A 27,387-nucleotide genomic window follows, 5' to 3' on the forward strand; every position below is an offset into this window, starting at 1 on the left:
AACCAAGAATAAGACACTTAAGAGATTGTGCCACCCAGGCACCCCTCTCTTACTTCCTTTTATGTTTGTACCTATAACCCATTGTTATTCTTATGTTTGTTTTCTAGTGCCTTCTAGATGACTGTCAACCCCTTGAATATGGGGTATCTGACCAGTTGGTTGCTTCTAGTTGTGCCTAATGGGATACCTGGCATGAATTAGGGACTCATGGATAAATGAATGAATAAGATATGTTCCAATATTTTGAAACTTTGGGTACCAAGAAACTCAAATTTACAACTCTGTACAAGAATCTTGGTGGCTGTTGTATGTGGCACTCCTTCAAAAAGATTCTTATGACTTCTGTAGTTAAGATGTACTTTTCACTGTTCCTCCCCCTAAAAACAACTAAAAATCTTAGATTTTATAGATAAAACAAACATAAGGAAACAGAAAGGTAGAAGGAAAAAGTACACTGTCTAGGGACCTCAGCATACAAGAAACAACACAATAGTGAGTTTCTAAGATTTTCTTTTTGCCTCCTCTCAGACTGGTTGTTGGAGAATCTGGCAACCAACCCTGAGAACACCAATAATCACAGACAAAATAGCCCCAAACAAAGCTCTAGCCAAGGAGTCAAGAAAAGGGCAACCTAGGAAGACCAAAAACTTTTAGAAAATAACCCTTAACTCCAGCCAAACACCACAGAAAAAATTAGTCCTATCTCTGCTACTGGGTTGGTGAAGGCCAAGTGGAGACCCTGGGCTTCTACCTTAGCAGGCTATTAGGAGACTCCTCCAGACTGCTATTAGGGTCATGTCAAAGAAAACCAAGGGGGAGCCAGAACTTTATTTCATGCAGGGCAGTAATGAGTAATCCCCTACGTCCCAGTATCAGAGAACATGTGAGGGAGTCCTGACTCTCATCCCTACCAGGGAGTACTGAGGCACCCCTCTTTCCTCCTCACTGGGGTGGTATCAGAGGAGGCTAGTGGAAAGTCAGGAGTTTTACCACTATTCAGTAATCACAAGGCCACCTTCCCACAGTGTCCATGGAGGCCACATGGGGAGCTATAAAGAAAAAGATACCTCTCCCCCTCTCAGCCAGGATATCAGTGAAGGCCTGCTTGAGGTCCTGAATTTCATTTCTGTCTAGCAAAGGGGCCCCTCCCCAACCGGGTGTCATAGAAGACCAAGTAAAGAACCTGGACTTCCTCCTTCACATGGCAGGAACAAGGGGGCATTCCCCATACCTACTGGAGGAATATCAGAGGAAGTATGATAAACAAAAAGTTTAAACAAGATCTTGAGCCTTCTAATGTAACAACCCAAGGTTTCAATCAAAAATCACTCTTCATACCAAGAACAGGGAAGATTTCAAACGGATTTAAGACCAACAAGCACCAATACCCAGATGACATAGATGCTAGAATTATCTGACAAGAATTTTTAAGCAGTCATCATAAAAATGCTTCAATAAACAATTACAAACATGCTGAAGCAAATGAAAAAATAATCTCAGCAAAGAGATAATGTAAAGAAAAAGCAAATGGAAATTTTAGAATTAAAAAATACAACTGAAATGAAAAACTGAGTGGGTGGACTTAGCTCAACACCAAAATGAAGATGACAGAGGAAAGAATCAGTGAACTTGAAGATAATAGTAGAAAATACCTAATCTGAAAAACAGAGAAAATAGACTGAGGGGGAAAAATTAGTCTCAGAGGTATGATGAACTAAAACAAAAGATCGAATATTCATGTCATTTCCCAGGAAATGAGAGAACATGTTGAAAAGTATTCCAGGAGTAATAGCTGAAAATTTTCCCAAACTTGGGGAAAAAGACATAAACCCACAGATTTAAGTAGTGAGAAATCTCTAAGTGGAATAAACCTAAAGGAGTCTATGCTAAGACACATTAATAGTCAAAAGACAAAATACATATCTGATAAGAGATTTGTATTCAGAATATAAAAGAACCCTTGTACCTTGAAAGTAATAAGATAAACAACCCAATCAAAAAAACTGAAAGATTTGAATAGATGTTTCACAAAAGAAGATACAAGAATGGCTAATAAGCACATGAAAAGGTGCTCAACATCATTTGTTATTAAGAAATAAAAACCACAGTGAGATATCATCTCATAACCACTAGAGTGACTATAATAAACAATATAGGCAATAAAAATGTTAGGATGTGGAGAAATGGGAATTCTTATGGTGTTGGTGTCAATGTAAAATGACACAACCACTTTGGAAAACACTTCCATAGTTCTCTTAAACATTATTTAGCATATGACCCAGCAATTACACTCCTGGTATCTAATTATGAGAAATGAAAACATATAGCTACATAAGACTTATACACAGATATTCTTAGCATCATTACCCACAATATTGGGCACTACCTAATACTGGATTCAGCAAAAATTGGAAACAATCCACATTTCCACAAATTGGTGAAGGTGCTATAGATAATACAATGGAATACTATTCACCAATAAAAAGGAAAAAAATTACTGATATATGCATTATGACATGAATAAACCTCAAAAACATTGTGCTAAGTCAAAGAATCTAGGTCAAGAAACCATATATTGTATAACTCTATTTGAATCCAGAAAAGGCAAACTTGTAGAGACAGAAAGTAGATTAGTGGTTGACGTGGCTAGAGGAGTGGTAGCGTGGTCAGGGAGCTGTTGGTGAGGAGGAGGATTCTTTTTGGGGTGAGAAAAAGTGCTAAAATTGTTTTATGGTGACAATTGCACAACTTGGTAAATTTACTAAAATAGCATTGAATTGTATCCTTGAGATGGGTGAAATTATATGATATGTAAAGTATGCCTCAATATAGTTAATGATTATATGCATGTTTGTATAATATCTCTGTATGCATGTAAAAAACTGGGTTGTATTTGGGGCCAGAAGAGTGAAGATAAAGGAGAATTTTATATAATACCCCAAAGCTTGCCTTATAGTCTATGTTTCATTGTTATTTTTTCTTAATCATCTGGAGAAACCATCTAAAATACTAGGTCCTGATGCCTTTGCTTTTTCTGGTGCCCATTCTTACCTTGAGGTGATTAAAAGTTAATTTTCTTTTCAGATATATGGCACTGTATTTAGTTGGTGCAAACAGAAAGACTCTAAGTCATAAACACTGATAAGTAAATTCTCAGGTATTTTGGTTAAGTGAGGGTAAAATGTAAAGAAGAAGTGGTTGCCGGATCAGCTCAATGCGTCCCATACATATGGATTCTTTTCTTATTGCATAAATAAATAAATAAATAATTCTTCCTAAATCCCAAAATAAAATGGAGAAATGGATTTATTAATGGGTATTATTTTATAATCGATAAGATCCAATTTTAATTGAAAAAATTAAGTTGCCTAAAACTTAAATAATTCAAACACTGTGATTGGTGTGGACTTAATACCATGCATTGATGTTAAGTTTCATCAGAAAAAGTTTTAATCAAGTGAGAAATTGGTATCTGAAAAAAAGAAGGAAATGTTTTGTAAAGTTTCATTCTAGAAAAGGTAAAGGGGACTTAAAGATAGAAATAAGTTAAAAAAAACATTAATTCATGACCTTTAAGAAAAGTGCAGTCGGCCCTTTACATGGACTGGCAGCCTCTCTGTTGCTCTTCATACCACAGCCTGTACCAACTATGAGGAAGTACGACACGGAAGCAGAAGAGACAAAAAACAATAAAAAGAGCAGATATTGGAAAACACATTAAGTGTTGCTTTGTATAGAGAATAAAAGGTGTAGTGGAAAATTCTTTTCATCTGGCCTTGGAAGTTTTATCAAAGTCTAAAACCTCTACTTGGTTGTTTGGTTAATTTTGATTTTTCTTCAACAAAAAATCTAATGCAGGAGTATTTTCGGTTCAAAGTTGGACAGATATTCTAACAAATACTTAAAATAATCCACTGTTGCCTAGCTACTCCATTCTTGTAAAATAAGAGGTTTTATTATGGTGTCAATGTTTTGTGTTTGGGACACACACACACACACACACACACACACACACAGGGCTGAGGGAACTCAGTGAGAGGGATCAATGATGTATTATTCCAAAATAGTTAATAGCCGTGTAGTCAAGGGAGCAAGGGCAAGAGTAGGCAGGGAAAAGAAGTTGGAGATTAGTGCCTCAATAGTAAATGTCCGCTCCAAGGCAGAGACAAGGACAGAAACAAACAAACAAAAGAATCAGGCGCAAACCAAGGAGATCCATGAAGGATGGACAACAACAAGTGTTGTGGCAGAAACGGCCTTTCGTGGCATGGAGGCAGCCTGCTGGGGTAAAACACCGTGCAATTCCATGCAATTACACTGTAGCTTTGTGCACGGGGGGCTCCCTACCTGTCCTTTAGACTCTCAGACTGTTCACGGCTAGTATTTACATTTCTTTTCCCTAGAATGATGGCTACTCCGACTCTACTGTACAAATCACTATTTGCATTGTTTGTCCACAGCTTGTTTACCTGGAGAGCAGCTGATGTTTTTACATAAAGACCCAAGGGACTGCTAAACATGTGGTTCTTTTTTTTTTTTAAAGATTTTATTTATTTATTCGACAGAGAGACAGCCAGCGAGAGAGGGAACACAAGCAGGGGGAGTGGGAGAGGAAGAAGCAGGCTCATATCAGAGGAGCCTGACGTGGGGCTCGATCCCATAATGCCAGGATCACTCCCTGAGCCGAAGGCAGACGCTTAACCTCTATGCCACCCAGGCGCCCCAAACATGTGGTTCTTACACCAGGTTACCTATTTCTGTTTCAGCCTGGAGACAGTTGGAGACGGTGCAGCCTTGCTACATGGTGTAAGAAATGGCTGTAGGAAACAACACTCAACGAAGTTATTCCATCATCCCGTGTTTTATATTTGTTGAGGTATGTGTGTTTGCCTTTACGGACAAATTGGAGTAATAGTAATTTTGATGCTGAGAACTTGGATTATAATGTAGAGTTATTTGACAAATTTTGATAGCACAAATATTGGTAGAGAATAAATTATGCAAAATGTTCCTTGAATGGGAAGCCATAGAATGAGAAGGTTCACCTATGGGGTACAGAATAATTGTGTTTTATTATATTCTTTTTATTTTCAGTGGTGACTTGAGTGTATTAATTATGAATGCAGCATTTTAGATTGTTTTTTAAAAATAAGTATCATGTTTCAGGAATCAACAAACCAGTTGGTTTACAGATGATGTTAGTTGATGTACTTTTGCCTTGCAGCCCAAATAAAGAAAAAAAAATCTTAGAATTGACTATTTCCCCGGGGTATTTTTCTTTAGTGGGATATTGAGAGCTTGTGTAATGTGCAATTTCTTTTGGTCATTAATGATTTTGTTGAGTTGCTCCAAGTTTGTACCAACAAACGCTTCTCCAGCATCTTCTTGGTTAAACTTCTTACACCCCTTCCCCACTGTACCTCCCTCTCTATAACGTTTGCTATAGAGGAGACAAAGACATGGAAATTTTAGGAAGTCTAGAATGATCTGATGCAAAAAAAGAAAAAGCTAGCTACTCCAGGCCATCTCAAAATAAGATGTCCAAGGACCAGCTGTAGCATGTTCTTGTTATGGGAACTTTTTGGCTGAATGTGGGAGGAACGTGCATGTTGATCCACTTAATTACCTATGTGAAAACAGTCAACAGTTGAGGTAAACCACGAACTATATTAGCGAAAATGTACTTTCAGTACCTGTGTGTTTAAACACCTCTTGTGGATCAGCGCAACGATATTTTTATCTTCTACCTCTTGAAGTAACCTGAGCTTTCTGTATAGTCTGTCGGGTGATTTTGAGCATTCTGATTTTTGACCAGATATATGTTTGGCTGATCCTTGAGTTTCACCTTACAGACATCCTTTGGTAGTTTAGATGAACAAATATTACTTGATGTATTTTCTGGTGATATGTGTGAACCTGCTTGTATTGCAGAATTAGGTGGAAATAGGACATTAACCTGGGACAGAGATGTTAACAAAAGTCAGGATACTTACAGACTCAAACTATGTTGAATCTCTGAAAGGATAAACAATTCATCTCTCAACAGAAACACGTATTTCTTAATACTCTTCCTTTAACTTGACCCTTTAACTTGTTGTACCTAATACTCTTCCTTTAACTTCCTTTATTCTTGCTTCTAAGGCCAAGAATAATTCCATTCAGACAATAACTATACCTTATGTATATCATGGGTTCTAGTTACTATTGTTCATATTGAAAGTATAATGAGGGCAAAAGAGTCCTTTCTCATGCTGCTCATGGGAAAGAGGGGAGAAGCCTGTGGCACTGTGTCTGTATTTCAACGTTAAAATCCTTTTTGTTTTGTTGTAAGAAAAATAAATTTGTAAAGTAAGCTGGGGAAATTAGAGAATAAGTCATCTGTCATTATCTTTATCTTCCTAGTAGCAATTTTATTTTAAATTTTCCTGAAAATTGAACAGGAGCCAAACCTCAAAGTAAGAGGTTTAATTTATTGCTGGAGGGTCTATCTCTGAAGATTTTCAGTCCTCTAACATATGAACGATGAGCTGACTGGTAGAGCAAGCAGAAAGAGACATAAATCAGTCTTTCTGTGCCTTAACCTGGAACAAATATAAATATAAATATAAAAATCTGGGAGAGGAAAGATAGTTTATTCTTTTTCTTAATGCATTGTCAATTTTATTTTGCATGGAAGTTAAAGGTACATCAGGTGTACAATTTAGTGATTCAACACTTACAACACCTGGTGCTCATCACAAGTGCACTCCCTAGTATTGCACTGTCCGTTAACGAACTGGAATTTAAATTAAAACATTTTTTTTAAAAAAAGATACATCAGTGACTTCTCTTAGATATAGGCAAGAGAAGGAAAAAGAGGAAGTACAGTAAAATAAAGTAGAAATTGAGAGGGGAGGAGTTCTATTTCAAGGTGGCTTTCATGATTCTGCTGTATTCCATCTGTCAAACACTGTCGCATTATTTACAATACCCACAATATGATAACAACCCAAGTGTCCATCCGTGGATGAATGGATAGAGAAATTGTGGAGTGTACACACAATGGAATATTCAGCTATAAAGAATGAAATCTTGCAATATATGACAATATAGACAGAACTTAAGGGCATTATGCTAAGTGAAATAAGTCAGAGAAGACAAATGCTGTATGATCTCTCTTATACGTGGAATTAAAGAAAAAAAACCCACCAAGTTGATAGATATAACAGATTAGTTGTTGGTGGGAGTGGGAAAAATAGGTAAAGGGGGTCAAAAGGTAAAAAGAAAGAAAAAGAAAGAAAGAAAGAAAGAAAGAAAGAAAGAAAGAAAGAAAGAAAGAAAGGAAGGAAGGAAGGAAGATTGGGCAGGGAGGGGCAGAGGGAAAGGAAAAGAGAGAATCTTAAGTAGGCTCCACGCCCAGTGGGGAGCCTGAGGCCAGGCTTGATCTTAGGACCCTGAGATCATGATGTGAGCCGAAATCAACAGTCGGATGCTTAACTGACTGAGCCACCCAGGCAACCCTAAGTTTTTTTAATTAAGAAAAAAACTTTTAAATATTTCTTCTGAGATTGGGCAACAAAACTTTGAATGAGATCCAATTGGGGGTGGAGGAACAAAACAAAACAAAAAAACACTTACTGTTTACCTACATTATGCCAGGTATTAAAATGGGAATATCCAAAAACTTGGTCAAAAATAACTTGGTTAAAATATCAATTTGATCAGTGAATATCTTTTCACTATTGCTTCTTAATTATGAAATAATTCAAACAGAGAAAATAGAACAGATACCCCTGCACCTACCATCAAAACCAAATCTTAAAATTTTGCCATAGGTGCTTCAAGTATTTTTTCAAGGAAAATAAAACATTACAAATATGGCAGAAGTCCTCCTGTCCTGGACCTGGAAGGAACTGTATCTGTGAAATTGGAGGCTTTATTCTCCTGCATGATTCTCATTCATATTTTCATATTTTCCCTACATGTCCACATGTTCATAATTCATACCTTAGGGAGATTTTACATAAATGATACCATATTGAACTTTCCTTTTGCAACTTGCCTTTTCATTCAGCATTCTGCTTCTGAAATTTACCCAGATCATCTGAAATTTATCCAGATCAGCAATGCATTCCTTTTAAATTGTTGCATTTTATCTCATTGTGTGAATACACCTAGTGAGGAACAGTTTGCTTGATTTTTGTTGTTGTTGTTGTTTCCTTAACACTTATTTTACTCTTGCAACTTTCTTTTGCGTAAAACGTTCTTTTTTTCAGTCTCCATGTCCATGTGCAAGAGCTTCCCTTGGATTGACACCTAGCAGTGGAATTTCTGGGGCATGATTACATTTTCCAGTTGTTTGCTTCAGTATAAGAACAATATTAGTATTTTTATATCTGTTTACTCTAGGAAACTTCATTAAACTCTTTGTTTTAGGAGTGTGTCTGTATATTAGATTTTTTTTTCAGATAGTCATATCATCTGCAATTAGTAGCAGATTTGTTCCTTCCTTTCTGATTATTATGACTTTTTCCTAGTTTTTTGGCTTTGGTTAAGACCTCCAATGTAATGTTGGATAGAGGCAGAAGTAAAAGACATCCATGCCTCATTGCTGACTTTAAAGAGAATATATCAGGGTTCCTGCATTGAGTTATAAATATGGACTTTCATCCTTTTTTCTTATTTTTTTCCTGTTCTCTGCCTTCTAGAGGAGATTACTTCATTTGTTTTAACCCTCCCCTTTATGTTGTAAATTATAGATTCTATTTATTTTGTTTGTTTCAAGTTTTTATTTAAATTCCAGTTAGTTAACATACAGTGTAATATTAGTTTCAGGAGGGGAATTCAGTGATTCATCACTTACATACAATACCCAGTGCTCATCACAAGTGCCCTTCATAATACCCATCACCCGTTTAACTCAGCCCCAGCCACCTCCCCTCCATCAACCCTCAGTTTGTTCTCTAGAGTTAAGTCTGTCTTATGGTTTACCTGTTACTGTTTTTATCCCTATGTTCGTCTCTTTTGTTTCTTAAATTCCAGATATAAGTAAAATCATATGGTATTATCTTTCTCTGACTGACTCCTATTCTTTTAAAGCTTCCTCTTTTAAATGTATAAACATAACAAACAATAAGATTAACCAATAGCTATTTGCTTCTCTTAAACAATGATGTTCTTAAATCACTTTGCGATCTTGGGTGTCATTCTTGATTTTTATGTCTTCCTTAAATTTTTTCACTAATGTTTCAGTCCTGACTCCTTTGAATTTACCCACATACTCATTTTCTTTGCTCACCATTCCTCCCTTTATTCCTCTCCTTCCTTCTGGCTTTAATTTCCTCATGGAACTTTCAGCATGGGTCTTTGAATTGTAAGCATTTGTATAAAATTTACCTGAAATTGTCTTTATATTATAATTAATCTGGAAAGGTGAATTCTGAATTGAACAGTTTGTTCTCCACCCTCAGAATTTCCATAGTGTTAATCCATTTCCCTCTGTGAAGACTGTTATTACTTTTCTCAATAGGTAATCCACATTCTGTCCAGTAGCTTTGACATTTTTCTCTTTCCTTTGATGGTCTGTAATTTTGTATATGTCTAGGTGTGAACTTTATATTGCCTAGAACTTATTTTATATCTTGGGTATGAAAAGTCATGTTTGTATCAATTCTGTAAAAGTCTCAGGCATCATATCTGCAAATATTCTCGCTCCTCTGTGCCCTATGTTCTCTTTCTCTATTCAATATGTACAATCTTCTGTCTTTCTGTATTCCATGTCTCTTAACCCTCTTGTTTTTTAATTTCTAGAAGTTCTATGTGCAAAAACTTGCCTATTTTTATAGTGTCCCCATGCTTACGTTTTCGTTTTTTATATTCTTTCAGATTATTCTGTTTTCTGAAATTCTTGGTATTCTAATCCTCCTGTATGTTGTATCTGCCATCTCTAGTTCATGGTGGATTGTTTACTTGTTTATTTTTGTGATTTTTTGGCTCATTGTTTAGCAGAGCCTGCTTCTTCTATAGGATTCACGCGTGCCTTAGATTTTAAGAGTATCTCTTAGGAGGGCTTTTGCATGTATGTTTCTCTTGGGTTTAGGCTTCTCTATTCAGAACCAAAACTTGGCAATACCAAAGTATAATTAGCTGAAGTTCACCTTCCTTGTAGTCTTCCCATTTCAGCAGGTGGATTTATAGAGAACATTCTTTCTCTGAGTGAAAAGCAAGGTTCAGGAATGCCAACTTTTATACTCCAGTCCTCACATCCTGTCCCCATGGACATGAAAACCCAAATCTTGTTACTGAGTTGGACATGTACCCCTTTCTCTACACCAGTCCAGGTCCACTATATCATCAGTTTATTGGGTTACCACTCTTATTTTCAGTACCCTTTTCAATTCAGCTCATTTACGAATGAAAAGAATAAAAATACAGGCAAGCCATTGCTTGTAGATGTTCGCAGTGGAATGTTTTCATTTCTCTTTGTTCCATGAATGCGTACATTCACTAAACACTTATTCAGTGCCTATTCCTCCCCCCATGGCATTATGTGTTTTGCCCTTTTTGCATACTCTACATGCTAACCAGGCTTCTGTAACTTGTATCTCATCAAGTATTTCTTAAAGCCAGGGTTGCTGGGCCATGCTTCATGTGTGTGAGGGATGGAGGATGGAAATGCGAGCCACGTAGTGTCCATAGTGGAGCACCGATGTACGTTTTCTTGGTGGTATTTTAACTATGTGAACAGAGAATTTTAACTGGGAGATGTTTTACTTTGGGCAGTTGGCGAGGTGAGTAGATAGCAGTCAGCTTCTAAAAATTCAAAAGTGATGACCAAGGAAGAGGCTGCCTGGGACCCATACAGAATGCTGAACTGGAGGTAGAGAAATGCTCTGATCAAGCAGCATGCAGCGCGGAAGGTCTCGGGTGGTAACGAGTCAGGAGAGCATTGCTCTGAGTAACCCCTCGCTGTTACCAAATAGGAACTAAGATGTCACTGGAGAGAGAACAAAGTTTGTAGATGAGGAGAGTACATATAGAAGATAATGGGCTGAAAGAGAGGGGATCAATAGTGAGAGGGCAGCCGAGTGCTTTGAGAAGCATGATTTGTAATGGGCAACACAGGTGCTTCCAGAAACCAAGCCCTTGAGTGTTAGATAATTCGGGAAAATGTCTCTTTTGGACATCTCCCCATGTCTGCTAATCCTTAAAGTGTACTTGCCACGCTGGCCAGAGCCTCTTCAATGTCACTGACAAGTGAATAGTGATTTTTAAGGGCGAGAATATAAACTTTCCTATCACCAAGAGTGAAATCCAGAATTACTAAAATTCAAGATGGTCCACGACAAAATTTCTAACCCACAGCTTTCAGCTCTTACCAGATCTGGTTCTACTGGAGTGAGTGAGAAACAGTGAATGCTGAACTAGACAAAAGCTGAAGAAGAGGCAGCAAGAAGAGCAGGAAATTAATAACTTTTAAGTGAACATGGGGACATCTACTTTTGCATCCTCATTTTTACTCCTTGAAATCAATAATATGAATTTGTGGTGAGGATATAGGTACTTACCACGAACTACCTAAGAAGTAAAAAATAGTGATCAAAATAATCAAATATTTGCTGTGCGATTTTCATCCTTAGTCCTTTTTTTTTTNACACGACAAAATTTCTTTTTTTTTTAATAATTAATTTTATTTTATTATATTATGTTAATCACCATACAGTACATCCCCTGATTCTGATGTAAAGTTTGATGCTTCATTAGTTGCGTATAACACCCAGTGCACCATGCAATACGTGCCCTCCTTACTACCCANTGTGCGATTTTCATCCTTAGTCCTTTTTTTTTTCTTGTCTTCCTCCTTCCTTACCTCCTCCTCTCCCTTGGTCTCTCAATATATTTCGGATCCCCTCTCCTGTCTTCCTGCTTTCCTTCCCTCCCATTTTCTCTCTCGTCATTTCAGCAACACCTCTCCCACTTGAGGATCAACAAAAGAGGACTTCCCTGAGGGGAAAACACACTCAAATTGGAAGTATAATTTTTTCTCTAAAAATAAGGACATGTGCTAAGATCTCTCATGCTTCCCCCCAATCAATCAGTGTACTTTTTCAAAATATGGAGATATTTTGGGCCTGAGCTATCCCTCTTGACAAATCTTTCCTGATACCAGTGGATTCTTCTCAAGACAGTTTCATTGCATTCTCTGTAAAATCATGAATAACTCAAACAGTCAAGTCTCTTTCAAATATATTCATGCTAAGAGCAAAACTCTAAATGGAGCTTTGCTTCCTCGGCAGACAATATTAAGTACCAGGAGTTTGGACATAATGAATGCAATTGTTGCTTGATATGTACAGATGTGACAGTTTTATCTTTTTGATGGTTGCTTGTACTTGCGATTTTTATTGCCTGTTTTTGACAACTCATTTTTCTCAGCTGGAACCTAGCAGGTGACTGTTGTAAATGCCAGCCTGAAGATAAATAATCTCATGAAGTCCTTCAAGAACTTGATCATTCTGAGTGTCTTTCTTTGGGGCCAGAAGTGAAGGCATTGCTCATTATCATTTTGGGACCATGAGTGCTGTTTCTAGGCCTCTCTCCTTTTGTGTGCCTTGAACTTAAGAGTGAGTCTTGGCCTTGCTTTCGTCTCTTTACTTGCAGGTGCTAAGATTTAGCAGATCTGACCCCCTTGTTCCAGAGACTCAGATTGCAACTAAGATTTTTGTATTTAAGTCTCGTCTAGAACTTGCCAAGGAGAAAGTATCAAAATCTTATCCTTGGGCATAGGTAGGGTACAAAGAGAAAGTAAGTCGATATGAAAGGCAGTGGGTTTGTATCTCAGCTCTGCCACTTACTGCTGCTATAGCCTCGGACAGCTTCTTTGGACCTCAGTTGCTTCATCTGTGAAATGAAAACAAACAAAAAAAAAAAACAAAAAAACTTCCTCTTGGGCATTTATTTGAGAAATATATGAGGCAATGCACCTGAAAGTACTTGCCAAGTAGTAAGTGGTTAATAGACGCTAGCATAAAAATAATTAAAAGTAATAGCTCCTATCTAATGTAAAACACATACAAAACCAACAAAGATGAAAAGTAAAGCTAACCATACACACACACAGACACCCTGACCCTTAGAGAGTTTAATATGGCAGTTTAATCCCCAGATGTGCAACATTGCTGGGCTTAAGGGAATGAAGTTTTTAATATATATATATATATTAAGATGTTACTGGATAAGGTTTCAAACAAAGCAATGAAAAATCTGTTGGTCTTTTAAATTGCAATGACAAATATAAGTTACAAAGTACTTTCCTGTACTTTTTCTTATGTAATCACCACTTTGACTAGTGTTTGCTGTATGGAACAAAAGGACAATGCCAACATTTAGGTATCTCTTATTTTTCGCAATATCAAAATACCAGTGTTGATTTTAAAAAGAAGATATGGTTGCCATCACCCTTCATCTTTGTCCTCAGGTGCTCTTCCAACTGAATGAGGGTTCCTCAGTTCTACAGCATTGAGTTTCAAATTGGATGTTTGGGGATCAAGGGCCCCATTAAAATAAATTACCATCAGGGAAGGGAAGTTAGAACTAAGAAACTAGATCTGGCCCCAGAGGACAAAAGATCAAGAGAGGAGGAGATATGGTTCTGGGGGGAATCAGATGGTTGGACTCCAAAGGAAAGACTAGTAGCTGTGCCTGGGACCCTTCCAGTCCCCTCTATCTGAAATCACTCCCACCATAAGCTCCTCCTGTTTTCCCTACTGGTTCTACTCCTTCACTCACCTGCCCTTTCAAAGATAATAAAATGCCCAACCTGACCCTGGGGGAAAATACAAATCTCTAATAAGTGTAAGAAAAGATGTGCAGTCTCGCTGGTAATCTAAAAACACAAATCTCTAATAAGTGTAAGAAAAGATGTGCAGTCTCACTGGTAATCTAAAAATGGTAATGCTAGTAGCTATAAAGTATCATGGAAGGATTTTGAATAGGGCAGGGATGCGGTCAGAATGAGAGCCACTTTCCTCTTGTCAGCATTCTAATGAAACACACAACTCTCTGTATATCTCAACATCTAAGTTATACAGATTTCAGATTTTTTTAAATATGAAAATACTGTTATGATACCATTAAATACACACCATATTTGACGTTTGCATGGTATATTCTATTAGAGAATTGAGTACTGAAAAATATCAATAGGATAATATCGACCCTATGCAATAGGGATATGTCTTCACATTTTAAATTTCAAATGAAGAAACTGAGGTACAGAGAAGTTAATTGGCTTGCTCAAGGCCACACTGCCAATAGGTGTTAAAGTTGAGTTTTTTTTTTAAAGATTTTTATTTATTTGACAGAGAGAGAGGCAGCAAGAGAGGGAACACAAGCAGGGGTGTGGGAGAGGGAGAAGCAGGCTTCCCTCTGAGCAGGGAGCCCGATGCGGGACTCAATCCCAGAATGCCGGGATCATGACCTGAGCCAAAGGCAGACGCTTAACGACTGAGCCACCCAGGCACTCTAAGGTTGGGATTTTAATTTAACATTACTTTACCTTACGTTCCTTCCACTGCATCTGTATAGGCATAATGATTGGTCTCATAGTCAGATAGAAGAAGTGAACCTTCTACAGTGGAGAACTAACATGGTTAGTTCTATCTGATAAATTCAGAGGCCACAATTCAAACATGCAGCAATGTTGAAATGTGAATTTCCCTTTCTACAATCCGCCATTCTTTCAGAGCTTGAAGAGTATTATAGGTGGTCCCTGATTTACAGTGGTTTGCCTTAGATCAGAATGCGAGATGATCCTATCTCACATATAAAAATATAATTTATAGGAATGCTCACTTATAGGAGGAGGAAGTAGAAAATAGCAGTCTGTAGGGAGAGCAGCTTGGCACCGTGCACTAGATCTTCAAGACTTTGATTCCCCTTGGGACCCCCCAAAAGCACACTCTTAATCTGTGCTACAGAAATAATCATGGATGTGACAGATTTTGTGCAAGATGATTTACCATTAAAATTGTGCATGGTGGAAAAGGAAAGCCCCTACTATTAAACTTACAGGGGGATTTAAAAATTTTTGTCCATTCAGAAAGTACAACACTGCATCCCTAAAAATGATATTGTAGAAAAATATTTAATGCCATGAAGAAATATTCAGATTAGATAAGAAGATGAGTGAGAGGGGTGTAGGTTCAAAACAGTATATAATCGGAGTCTACCTGGGCTTCACCAGACTGTGAGCGTAGACGACAGTGACATTATCAGTAAGAACCAAAATCGCACTGTCTGGTGCTCACAGCTGGTAACCGCGTATTCCAGCAGCCCCAGTCTTCGCTACCAACCGCGCTCATGAAGCAGCCTTTGGCTCTTGTTACCCAGAGAACTAGAGAATTTACATCCACTCCGGCTGGTGCGTATCCATTTCCTTAAGCAAAGAAGCCACATACAGGTGCCTCACCCTGCCATTGTTAACATGGTTTGCACTGGGGATGCTGATATCTGAGCCACTGTTATGTTCTCTACACTGAGGGTGGGAAGGAGCCCTGCTCTCAAACTCACCATCTCATTTCATCACCTGAGCATTAGTGGGCTGCTGCTGGGTCTTACGTTTTGGGCTACAGCCCTTCTGTTCACCAGACTCAGATGTGAATCCATGTACTTGTGGAAGGACCAATACCTACGGCAGGCACACCCATCTCCTCAACCCTAACTTCCCTTCCGTTTTCTCCATGCAGATTAATTCATGGTTTTGGGGACCGTCAGCCTCACTAAATTCTCAGACGTGTCAGGTGTGGTAGGGTCATGGCAATGGACAGTGCAGCTTCCAGCCAGATAATCTCTCCATTCAGATACTGCAGACCAGATGTAAAATACGATGCCCTTCTGGAAATATGTGTGGGTACCTATATAACTGTATGCCCAGGAAAAAAAAAAGAGGTATGCATAAAAAACCGTGTTCATTTCTGGGCATTGGGATTAAATGTATATTTTTTTTCATGGAACCTACTTACTTTTTCCATCAGAAAAAATGAAATAACTGCTTTTTAAGATTACACTAAGTTATTGATATGTGTAGTATAAAGTACAGAATTCTTTATACAAAGATAGAAACTGGTTACCACTTCTTCTGTAATTTGAAAATTCCTTATATTCACAAAAAGTCCAAAGTCTCACATCATTTCTCAGAATGGAATTAATTGAAACAATAGTGAGAGTTGCTCTTTCTAACACTTGATTATTTTTTATAACATATACTATGTGGATTTCACCAACACCAAGCCTTAGGGGACATAACTATAAATAATTATAATCATGCTTTAATTATTGGTCTTGTTTAGGAAAATATCTTCGAGTGCTCTGAATTTCTTCCTTCTGGTTATAGGTTGATATATGGAATTGTTCACTATATAAAATAATGATCTTATTTTCAGTTTTAAAACTGTCTTTTCTACACATATTTATGGAACTGTTTTTTTCTGCTCAACTGGGAGTTCTGGCCAGAGTGTCCACCCGTGGTTCTCAGGCTCTTTCGTGCATGTTTTATCAGTGGAATAAATATAAGCCCCATTCCCACCCCCATGCACCACCACCTAAAACGTCTCTCCCCATGGTTAATGATAAAGGTATAAACCCTTAGTGCAAAACAGGGATTAAGATCACTTATGCAAATGTCCCTTGTTTCAGATAAGATAACTGAGATTCAGAGAGGTTAAGTGACTTATCTGAGATCACACAGCTGGTTAGTGACTGAGTTGGCAACCAGACCTGTAACTCTTGACCCTGTCATAATCAATAGCAAATTAGTTATTCACAGCCAAATGATTTCAAAAGCCGAAGCTATAAACATTTGGAAATAATTTTTATACAAGAACAATTATATAATGTATAATGTGTGGTCTATCTTAATATACTTACTACAATGTGAGGAGGAACCTCCAGGAGTAGAGCCCAAAGCCTACACAAATTCTGTAAATGCCCTGACTCACCTTTGGAAGGGGTCAAGAAAACATCCCAGAGGAAGATCCTTTTGCACCAATACCTAAAGACTAGTGAGGCAGTACTCAAGTGAAGGAGTAGGCTTGTGGGAGGAGTGCTCTGGGAGGGAGGGACAGCTTGGCATGGGCCAAGACCTGAAAAGCTGCCAAAAATGTGAAGAGCTGCGAGAATTTTATTAAGGCTAGAGCTTAGAGGATAAGACAGGAAGTAGTGACAGGAGACTGGTGAGGCAGGCAGAGGCCAGGTGGAGAGATACCTCGCAGGCCACAGTAAGCAGTTTATCCTCAGGGTTTTGGGAAACAAGAGTGCTCCTGGATATTTTAAGTTTATGCCTCCCCTGGTGATATGAAATGGCAGGGAAGTTGATGAGATCCTAGTGCCGCAAAGAGGAGCCATGAGCTCAGGTTTTCACTATTTACAATAGACACCCTCTCTCCCCAGACTAGCCTCCTTAGTGACCAGCAGGTGTCATGGCCCTAGGGCCCGGAGTGCCCACGCTCCCTAACACGTAATAGATTAGAAATATGTGAAAGGGACTGCAGTGTTGTGAAACTTCTGAGTGTAGAAAATGTCCTTTAGAATTACTGTATCACCCTTTATTGTAACCCAGGAAACTTTGAAAAAGACAGTCTCAACCATTGGTCTCTCTTTGAAGTTTCCCCACGCAGTACTGGTTTAGATGCTGGTTTCCTATAGTAGAGGTTTGAAGATAGTTTTTCCCTGAGATACCTGAGCAGCATATGTAAGTACAGTGACTTCATTTTCTGTCCCTATGTCAACTCTTCCACCCTGTTTTCCTCATAGGTTCACTCCTGCTCACCGTGCCATGTGTTGGAAAAGTATGGTCTCTCTAATGTAAGGGCATCTGAACATTTTGCTGCTGACCCATGATCACTTGGATGTATCCATATTTAAAGTGGTTTTCCAGAATTAGACCTGTGAAGTGCTAACCCATGCATATGCTCATTATATTCTCTTTATGAACAACAGCTTATATTTGAAAAAATGGGACATAGGAAAGTAAAGTCCATCTAAAGCCAAGTTAGAGACTTTTCTCTCTGAGACACGGATTAGCTGACATGGGGATGGCCTCACTAGTGCAGTATCTTCAGTGTGGCCTGAGGACCTCCTGCTTTGAAGTGATTGGAGTGCTAGTTAAAATTCAGATTCCTGAACCCAGCCACTGATCTTAATCAGAATGGAGGAGAGAGGTGAAAGATACACATTTTTCTCCGTTTTTCAGGTCATTCTTATGTGCAGTAAAGTTTGAGAACTAAATAAAGCAGTTTGTGTGTTCAACCAATAAAGCAGTTTGTGTGTTCACACCGATAGACCCAGTTTAGCAGGTGCTGGGAGTACCCTGCCCATTTGTCCTAGATCCGTCCCAAGGGCTCTAGCATACAGTCCTGAACAAACATGCAGTTTCTCTCTTGTCTGTCGTCTGGATGGCGCCATTCTCTACCTGTAGAAGCATGCTAGACCTAAAAAGTTGAGTAGCCATAATTGCCGAGATACTCCCAGTTACCCTTGACCTGTGAAGAAGGAGTGATGGTGGATGAACTGTCCTCAGTGGGACCATTTTGAAAGGAGTCTGATATACTCTCTGAGATGTCTCCAGCAAGGGAAAGTGCCTGTAGTTGCCTGTAGTAATAACCTACTCATTAATATACCTTTATTGGCTTTCCTCCCTTCCTTGGTTTCCTACCCCCACCCCCAAATTCCCCACCCCTGCTCCCTCCCGCTGCTTCCTTCCCTGTTCCCTTCCCCACTCCCCCACCTGCTTCCTGAGATCATTTCACCAATACTCTGCTTGCCCCCACATCATTGTCTCAAGATCCACTTTCAGGGGGAGGAGGGGTCATGCAAACTAAGGCAGAGAATATATATGAAGTAGAAAAACTTTATTCCAAATTAGAGGACAAGACTTGAAGAATGGAGGGCTAAGAAAATTTTTAAAGAGATTTGATGAAGGAGATTTTATTAAATCTGCCCAATTAAAATTGAGTCAATTTAGGCAATTTTTTCCTACATTGTCTGCTGTCATTTCTGTGTGGGTGTTCACCCTTCTATGAAATCTGATGTGTTCAACATCCTTCCCAAAGAATGCCAATCACTTGATATTAAATCCTGCAGCTTTTCCATGAGGAAAAAAAAATCTTCAGATTTTCTGGAGATGAATATTAATTTTGTATATACACATGGAATTTAGATAACTTAGGAATTAATTTTCTTTTGATAATAGACAAAAAGACTGGTTAGCTGAAAAAGGGTGGGGGTATTTTAAACACTCATTTTCCCAGGAAGTACATGTTATTTCACTAAGAATTTCAACAGTATGTTACTAAAATATAAGTTCCTCTCAGCTGACAGTTGTTTAAAAGCATCCTTAGCATCTCCTAAGACAAACACTTTGAAGCTGAAATTTGGTGTCTTTCTTTTCAGCTCTAAAGGAAGATAACATGGTATTTTTGGGAAAGGTTTTGATTTGAAGGTTTGACAAAATAGCTGTGTCACGTTCAGCAAATTACTGAACATCTCCAAGTTTCCGTTTTCTCATCTATTAAAGGGTAGTAGTAATAATAATAATACAATAATAATGCCTGCTTCACTAGGTTGTTTTAAGGATTAACTAGAGTTTTTAAGGCTCCTAGCACACGGCGGCAGGTAGCTACTCACCACTCATTAGCTCACATGACAACCCAGCTAGAAGCGTGCACCATGACAAAGCCAGCATTTTATCAGTTCAGGAATGCTCTCAGGGTTTTTTTCGTATATTTTTATTTAACTTGCTCTATTCTGTCATCTTTGTTCAGTAACTGTCTTGGACCGAAGGAGCGTTATTTATAGAATTCTCTGTTGCCACTGTCTGTGACCCGCGAACATTAGGCTGACTTTGGCATGGCCACTAGCTCAAGTGAAAACTCAAATGACTGACTTGTCAACCTAATGACGTGCAAAATTCAACTGTTTTTTTGCTTTCTACAGAAATTAGTCTGCTTTCACAGAACTGAATAAAAAGACAAATCATTTTGACATTCTTTAAACACGAGATGCAAAATAGCCAGTGCACATTGTCCAACCAGTTTGGGGGTTTATATGCCTCTCCTTGCCCCTAAAAAACAGGCTGGGTTATATGAACATTTTCCTTTTGGACTGATCCTTCACACTTGCACTGTATGGGCAATGGCAAGTTCTCTGACACTAGTTCCAAGTGAACTCAGGACTTTGGTGGTTCATTCGATGTGTGTAATGTCACCACTTAGGCTGTTGCCTCTTTCCTGCTGCAGAGAATTTCATGTGAAGTTCTCAATGGCAAATTCCACTTTTCATTGTGCAAATATTTTATTAGTGAATGTATTTTTATTGTATATATCTCTAATTTCCTCCCAAAGGACTGTCTTTCCTCGTCTTTCCTGTGGGGTTGTGTATGTAGAAGTCTTAACATTCTCTGAAGGGCAAGGATGATATCTTTTTTACTTTCCTATTTCTTGATATCTTTTATAGAAAAATGTTTTGATCAGAATATATGCTTGTCTTAGGTTGGATTCCTCCAGAAACAGACTCAAAAACAAAGATTTGAGTGCAAGTAATTTGAAAGTACATGTAGAGAGCAGGGAAATGGCGAAGGAGTGAAACTAATAGAGGGTGCAGTGAAGAGCAGGTGCCAATGTGGAGACCCGGGGTTCGGTGCTGTTGGAAACTTCTGGAAGGTTGCCTGGAATATGCCTCAGGGTTCCCCATAAGGAGGGAGAAAGTTGCAGTATTCATCCTATGGTAGCTGCATCGTTGTTTGAGGTTTAATGCAAGGGCATTGATTCCTGGGCGCTTTGGCCAGCCCTGTGTGCAGGCAGTGCTCTCTTCCGCCTCAGAAAACCCTCAGGCAGGGAGTGACTTTATAAGAAAACAGTGAGGACTAAAGGACTGTGGGCAGGGCTTTGGCCACCTCTGCTATAATGCTTAATAAAATTTATTGTACAGAATTAAATGGAATTTGCCAAGAGCTCTCAGAAAGAGCAAATGACCCTAAAACCTGAAATCGTTGATTTTTACTCACCTTCTGCAGATACAGATTTTCAGCAGCATCAGCTTTCTCGGGACTGAATGATTTGGGAGTGGTGCCATTTACAAAAGCAGCAGCAGGGCAGTTTTTCTTCTAACTTTGTCACACTATTGGTATGTGTTACAGATGGAGTAAAAAAAGTACTCTTTATACTTCTTAAACTAAGCTCTATGGGGTCTCAGTGGAGACTTAGAGCATAAAGACTTCATGGTCCTTTGGAATCAGTGCTAGGCCAGAAGTCAGGGAGTTGAGGTTTTCTTCTCCCTTCTAGTGTGACTTCGTAGCCATGTGGTCTTGCAGAAATCCCTTTGAAACTTCTAGGCCCCATTTTGCTGATCTGTAAAATACACAGATTGAACACTAAGGTTTCTTCCAACTTTGAGCAAGATTATCCTATGAAATAAGGCAGTGAGACTTGTATTTGTTATGCAGATCAAGTAGGGGTTAAGAGAAAAAATACAGACTTACATGTAAGTGCAAATACACACATTTATTTCCGTAACATTTGTAGGTATCTATTTATTCCATAGTTACTCCAGAAATGAAAACACAATTTTTTATGGCATTCAGAATATATCCTTTCCAAATGATTATATTCCCCTGAAAGTGCATGTTTCCTTCTTCCACTGACAAAGGGGAATATATTTTCCATGTAGGATCAGAACAGGGAAAGGAATTTGATAAAGAGAATTATATCTTGTTTTTCTTGTGGCTGACATGATTAAGTGGTCTATAGAGAGGAACGTCTGTTGAAAATGTATGAAAGTAACCCAAGGTTGCTTCTCCGTGTGACGCAAGTTTCTCTTAATTTCCCATTTGTCTTCATAAACTTGGCAGAATTATGCTAGTATAAAAAGACTCACTATCTCTTAAAATTAAAAAAAAATCAACCTTGCAGGTTTTTTGTTTTGTTTTGTTTTTGACGATTCAGCCTGAGTGTTGGTTTCATATCCTAATAAATATAAGGTTTTATCATCTGTTCCCAAGAGGTAGAGTGTCGTGTAAGGGGTAGTAACAACTAGCTCAAACCCACTGGGGATTTGTGGGCTTACCTGCCCCAACCCCATCTCTTTAACGACTTTACATCACACTACAAATAAGGAAAATCAGGTATTTCAAGATAAGGATAAAAATCATGTTGTGATAGATATGTCAAAGAGAAGATTCACATTCTAGACTAGCACTACCCCTAATTATCCCTGGCTCTGATCTTCCCACTTGGGTGGGAAATGCCTAGGCTTGGCTGATGCTCAGCTGAGGATACAGAGTGTTATTAGCTCTGGTTTTGAGTTCCAGCCAAGTTTGTGGGCACTCAGCAGCTGCTCCTCCCAGGTACTGAGAAAGCAAAGCCAAGGCCAGGCCCTTCTGTTAGTGCTTTGCCATTGTGTGGACTGGTTCATCTCCCTGGAGACCAGCCCAGACTTCAGATTGGGTCTTTAGGACCCTGCAAGTATTGAACAGCTTTCTGAGGCTCTCTACCTCCTCTAAAGGGCTCTACATTTTCTTATTGTGCTAGTAGGAATGTCTGAGATCCCAATAGACCTTTGAGTCAAATCCAACTTTGGAACTTTTTAATAACTGGGGACGCCTAAGTGTAGGAGTCTGTGCTCGCCCCAGATCACTCTAGTGTAGCAAAAATCAGATAGTGGGTAGTGTTCAATTTTATCAGGGTCTCTGAAAGAAGTTTAGGTTCTGCCTTTTGGAGAGAAGGTCTGTGTGTGTATGTGCTGGGGGTGGGAAAAAATATGGTAACCAACTCGAGCATTTTATGGTTTCTTGTGGATTTTATTTTAATAATTACAGTGCCAGTTTTGTAACCTTTAAGGTACTTATGTTTCTCACACTTTAATTTTCCATTGTTTGTCTGTCTCTCGATAGATGATAGATAGATAGATGATAGATAGATAGATAGATAGATGATAGATAGATAGATAGATAGATAGATAGATAGATAGATAGATAGATCCCCATAGTTTTATTATTGTTTCTCTTTAGAAATTATCTTTCCTTACCCTCAAGGTCTTTGTGCAGCGGTTCTAGGTTCTAAAACGTCTCACTAGAAGGGTTAGAAATGTAGATTCCTAGCTCCTTGGAGATTAGATTTGGAGAAGATAGTTAATTAGGAGTCTACACTCTAAACAGTTCCCCCCCATGATTCTAAATGCAGTTGGCAGGTGGATCATCTTTGGAGAAAAACTGTTTTAGAGAAGCTCGTCTGATAAACGTTTTTGAAAAATCTCTTCCAAAAAGAGGCTTGTCAATGCCAGAAATTGTTTCTAAATAGAAGTAAATCATGGATAATTCTTTGTCATCTACAGGAAAATAGCCACTAGGCATGGGATGCACACCCAAAGGTCATTGTTATTTGGGGCAGGTATTCATTTAAGCATTGTGTTTTATATTTCCACCTATTTTTTGATGTTTAAGTTCACATTGACAGTTCCCTTTGGACATGACAAATACAACCACTTAAAAGGTCTGTAATATCATGGACTAGACTTAGACCTTAAAAGTGTTCAATCAGATATTTTACTTAACTAGCATCTGTTAAGTACATATTTATTGAAATTTTCCTGTGTGCTGAGCCCTATGCCTGCACGGAAGTGATGTCACATGTGACCTCTCCCATAAATGTCCCAGGAGGGTCCTGTACTGCTGGGCTGGTGTGAGATATATAGGCTCAGAGAAAAAGTTTTACTTAAATGAAGAGGTGCTATTTACTTAGTTGTACTCAGTTTAGGAATCATAAACTTTCCTACAATTGTGAGAAAGCCCTGTCACCTCGTAAGGAATCTCAACTGATGGTTGGAAGTGGGTAAGATAGTCATGGAGGTAGGGAGAGTGTGCCCACAAATTACACCAACATTTCCCCAGGAGTTCTGGAAAATATGAGAATTAAGGTCACCATGACTAAAGATGGTAGGAACCGGACTATTTCTTAAAAGTGACTGACAAGGTAGAAGAAGGTTTAAAAACTACTGATTTCTCTCTCTCTCTCTCTTTTTGTTTGTGCTGAAACCTGGAAACGTATAAAGACTACTGATTTCTAATGATTATCTGGAGGCCTTTTTAACTTAGTCTTTTGTCTGTACAACAAAAGACTACCTGTGAATGTCTGAATCCATACTCTGGGACGGAAGATAGTGGACCAGACTTGGCTGCACTTCAAATACACACACACACACACACACACACACACACACACACACACACAACATGTGATTTCAAGGCCCACACTCTTAACCTTCCGATTAACATTCTAGAAGTTCATTTTGAGTACAGTTCTTAGCCGATAATGATTTTTGAGGAAGTAAATCTGAGGATGTTTAGTAAGGCACCTGCTGCTTTGACATATTAAACTGAGACTCCATTTGCTCCCTTCTGCAGCCTGAGCTTTCTCCTGGAGTTTATGTTCTCTGCTCTCTGCCTAAGGTACCTTTTTTGTTCAGTACTTTCGTGATGCAAGCAGATTGTCCAAGGTTCTCTTGCTCTACAGCAAAGGCTCAAAAGTGGGAAGAAGGATAGGTGTAAACGTGGATTCTTTGCCAGCAGATAATCTTCTTGAAAGGGCTTGAATATGAACACTGATTCAGCTCCCAGCTATGACACCCAGGTTTTCCTACTAAACTGTCACATGTATAACTGTACATGGGCTGGTTATATTTTCCCTGTAACTACCACTAATACCTGGAGTTATTCTTTCCTCTAAGAACCCAGAGCTGCTCCAGGAACTCATCAGGGAAGAAGAGGGTCCTAGCATCACTAGGTCTAGACCTTGGGGTTTGACATCCCCAGTAAAGGCATAAAGTAGACCACCAGAGCAGGTCCTCCATTGCCCACCCAGGACTTAGAGTGAACACAGCCCCTCCCCATTGGAATACCTCCAAAATTGACATCACCTATCTCCTACTTAGGTCGAGAGTACGTACACACAACAAATGTGTGTGTGCTAAAAGAGTTTTCCTCTGTGGTTATTTGCATTATCTCAGTCATTTGTGAGATTATACTTTTTATAATCTATAATTATCTTAAATTTTGTTAGCTTTTTTAATTATGTCTCGCTCAATAGACTATAAGCTCCATGTATAACAAATATAATAAATATTGGTTCAGTGAATGATTAAAACCTCAAGAAAAATCTAAATATCCACCCCCCTTCCTCTCACTTGTTCCTTTTATAAGAAATGAAGAAGAATGGAACAGAGAAGGAACTAGAAGCATTGGACCCCACTGACCTGCAGGATTATTACAAGGGCTGCCTTCTACCCTTTACTGGTACCTGGATTGAGAGAATTGAAGAGAGTTGTCTTCATACCCTCTAATTCTTTGATTCAGGTTTTTTTTTCAGTGCTGTGGTTTCTGTCAGCTGTGGTGTGACAATCTTCATACTCTGAACAATTGGGCAGCATGCTTTCTTTTTTGGAACCTGCATACATTTTCAGAACGTTGTTCTAGGGGCCTGAGATGGAATGATGGGTGATGAGGAAAAAGTGGGGGTAAGCATGGGTGGGTAGAACCAAGCTTCTACCCCTGATGCCAGCTTCAGCCTATGTGACATCCATCCAGTCCCATTCACCACCAATGGCAAATTCATCACAAATGGACTGTATCTCAGTATATGAAGTAATCAAATAATTCCTGAAGGAACCATGATCAACCTGGCTTGCCCTTCAGGAATTAGAAGAATTCTGAGCCTATGAATTTGAAAACAGAAGGAGTGCTCTTCAAAGGGGGACGACAGAATACATATCCAGCAGTAGTGAGAGAACTAGGAAAACAGTGAGGACGAGGGGAGGACTTCCTAGAGTCTAAGGAGAGGTCCCAAAAGGAAGCCTAATGGCCCTGTTCTACCTACAAACATATTTTTTGGGAGTCACATACTAGTTTAACGGTCCAGAGACTTTACATGAAAATCCAAGTTCTGATAGCTCTTGAAAAATCGGAAGATCTGCTAATACTGGGATCACACCCCATAAGGCAACAGCTGGGAAACAGCTTCGCCTTTAAAACAGAGCATGGAGTTTTCTGTTAGCAAGTCCTATTACTATTACCTTATGTTCTCCCAACTTCACGCACTTATATTGGTGCTGGGAAGCTGCAAGATTCCAACTCTGGCCTGTGGGATAGATTTAGGATTTTTAAAGGGCCAGTATGCATTGGAGATTTCATTGGCAGGATGGAAGCGAACGGGCAGTCATTGCCTGATTCCACTGGAGAGAACCAGGGGCTCAGAGAAGGTGTGCCCGAGCATCCTTAGCAGACACATGTGATCCATGGAGAATGCCCCGTGTGCCTGAGCGTCTGCCAATGGTTGAGCATTTCTTGGCAGTGGTAGTGGTGGGTTTTCCACCCCCTTGCAATGGTTTTCTTTGTCAGCGCACGTCTTAGCTTTGCATTTCAGTCCGTTTGTGCAGCTCTCTCTGTCAACCCTGGGACGTCTTTTGGACATTAGAGCTATTCTTTAATCTTTATGCCCCAACCTTCATTTGTTCCAAGTGGCTAAGTATCTCTCTACTGGAAAATTTGCTTAGTCTCAGTAAATGCGTGTCTGTTATTAGTTCAGATTAGTTTTGCCAAATCACTGAATGTAATATCCTCGGGGTAGAATAAATTAATACATTTGTAAAGGTAATTCCATTAAGTATTTTGCCACAGCAGTCAGAAAAAGGATATAGAAAATTTCAAATGAATCCTTTGGAGTGGTTTTCTAAAAGACCCCCATGAAGTCTAATTAGTTGTAAACTGTAATTTGGTACCTTTCACATTTACAGTGATAGATCTCTCTGACCACTACACCCCCGTAGCAGCTCCCCGTTTGGCCAAGCTAAAAAAAAAAAAAAAAAGGAGGGAGGAACATCCAGGTTGGGCTTGCCACTTAATCTCTCTGTGCCTTGGTTTCTTCATTATCGAGCACACCTGTCAGAGCCTTGGGCAAGGGAAGAGGCTGCCCTCAGAGCAGCTCAGAAACTAATAAAGAATTAGGTCTGTGGTTCTCAAAGGTCAGTCTCCAGCCAGTGGTATCAGCATCACACTGGAACTTGTTAGAAATGCAAATTCACCACTCCCACTCCAGATCTAATGAATCAGAAAATCTAGGGGTGGGCCCCGTAATCTGTTTAGCAAGCCCTCAGGTGATTCTGGCACAGAAACGTTTGAGACCCCATATTCCCTGTTCCACTTATAACAACTATACTGCAAGTTTCTTCACAATGCTTCCAAATAAGCTAAGGCTTGAGGTTCAAAGAGTCAGACTTTCTTCCTCTGTTTTTCCTAGCTAGTAGGTATGTGTGCTTTGTGGGTGTTTCAGCTTGGCATGTGATAGACAGGACCAACCTTTAAGG

General features: G+C 39.0%; 1 protein-coding gene across 2 annotated transcripts in view; it reads left to right on the forward strand.

Moving 5' to 3' along the window:
• Positions 1 to 27,387, forward strand: part of PLPPR1 (phospholipid phosphatase related 1) — a 252,822-nt gene that overhangs the window by 134,123 nt on the left and 91,312 nt on the right. For both annotated transcript variants that reach the window (XM_034664211.1, XM_002926473.4), the window contains exon 2: positions 4,767 to 4,876. In XM_034664211.1, coding sequence (XP_034520102.1) covers positions 4,814 to 4,876 — 63 coding nt within the window. In that variant the 5' untranslated portion in view covers positions 4,767 to 4,813. The remainder of the gene's footprint in view (positions 1 to 4,766; positions 4,877 to 27,387) is intronic.

This window comes from Ailuropoda melanoleuca, chromosome 7 (assembly GCF_002007445.2).
Source record: "Ailuropoda melanoleuca isolate Jingjing chromosome 7, ASM200744v2, whole genome shotgun sequence".
NCBI lineage: Eukaryota > Metazoa > Chordata > Mammalia > Carnivora > Ursidae > Ailuropoda > Ailuropoda melanoleuca.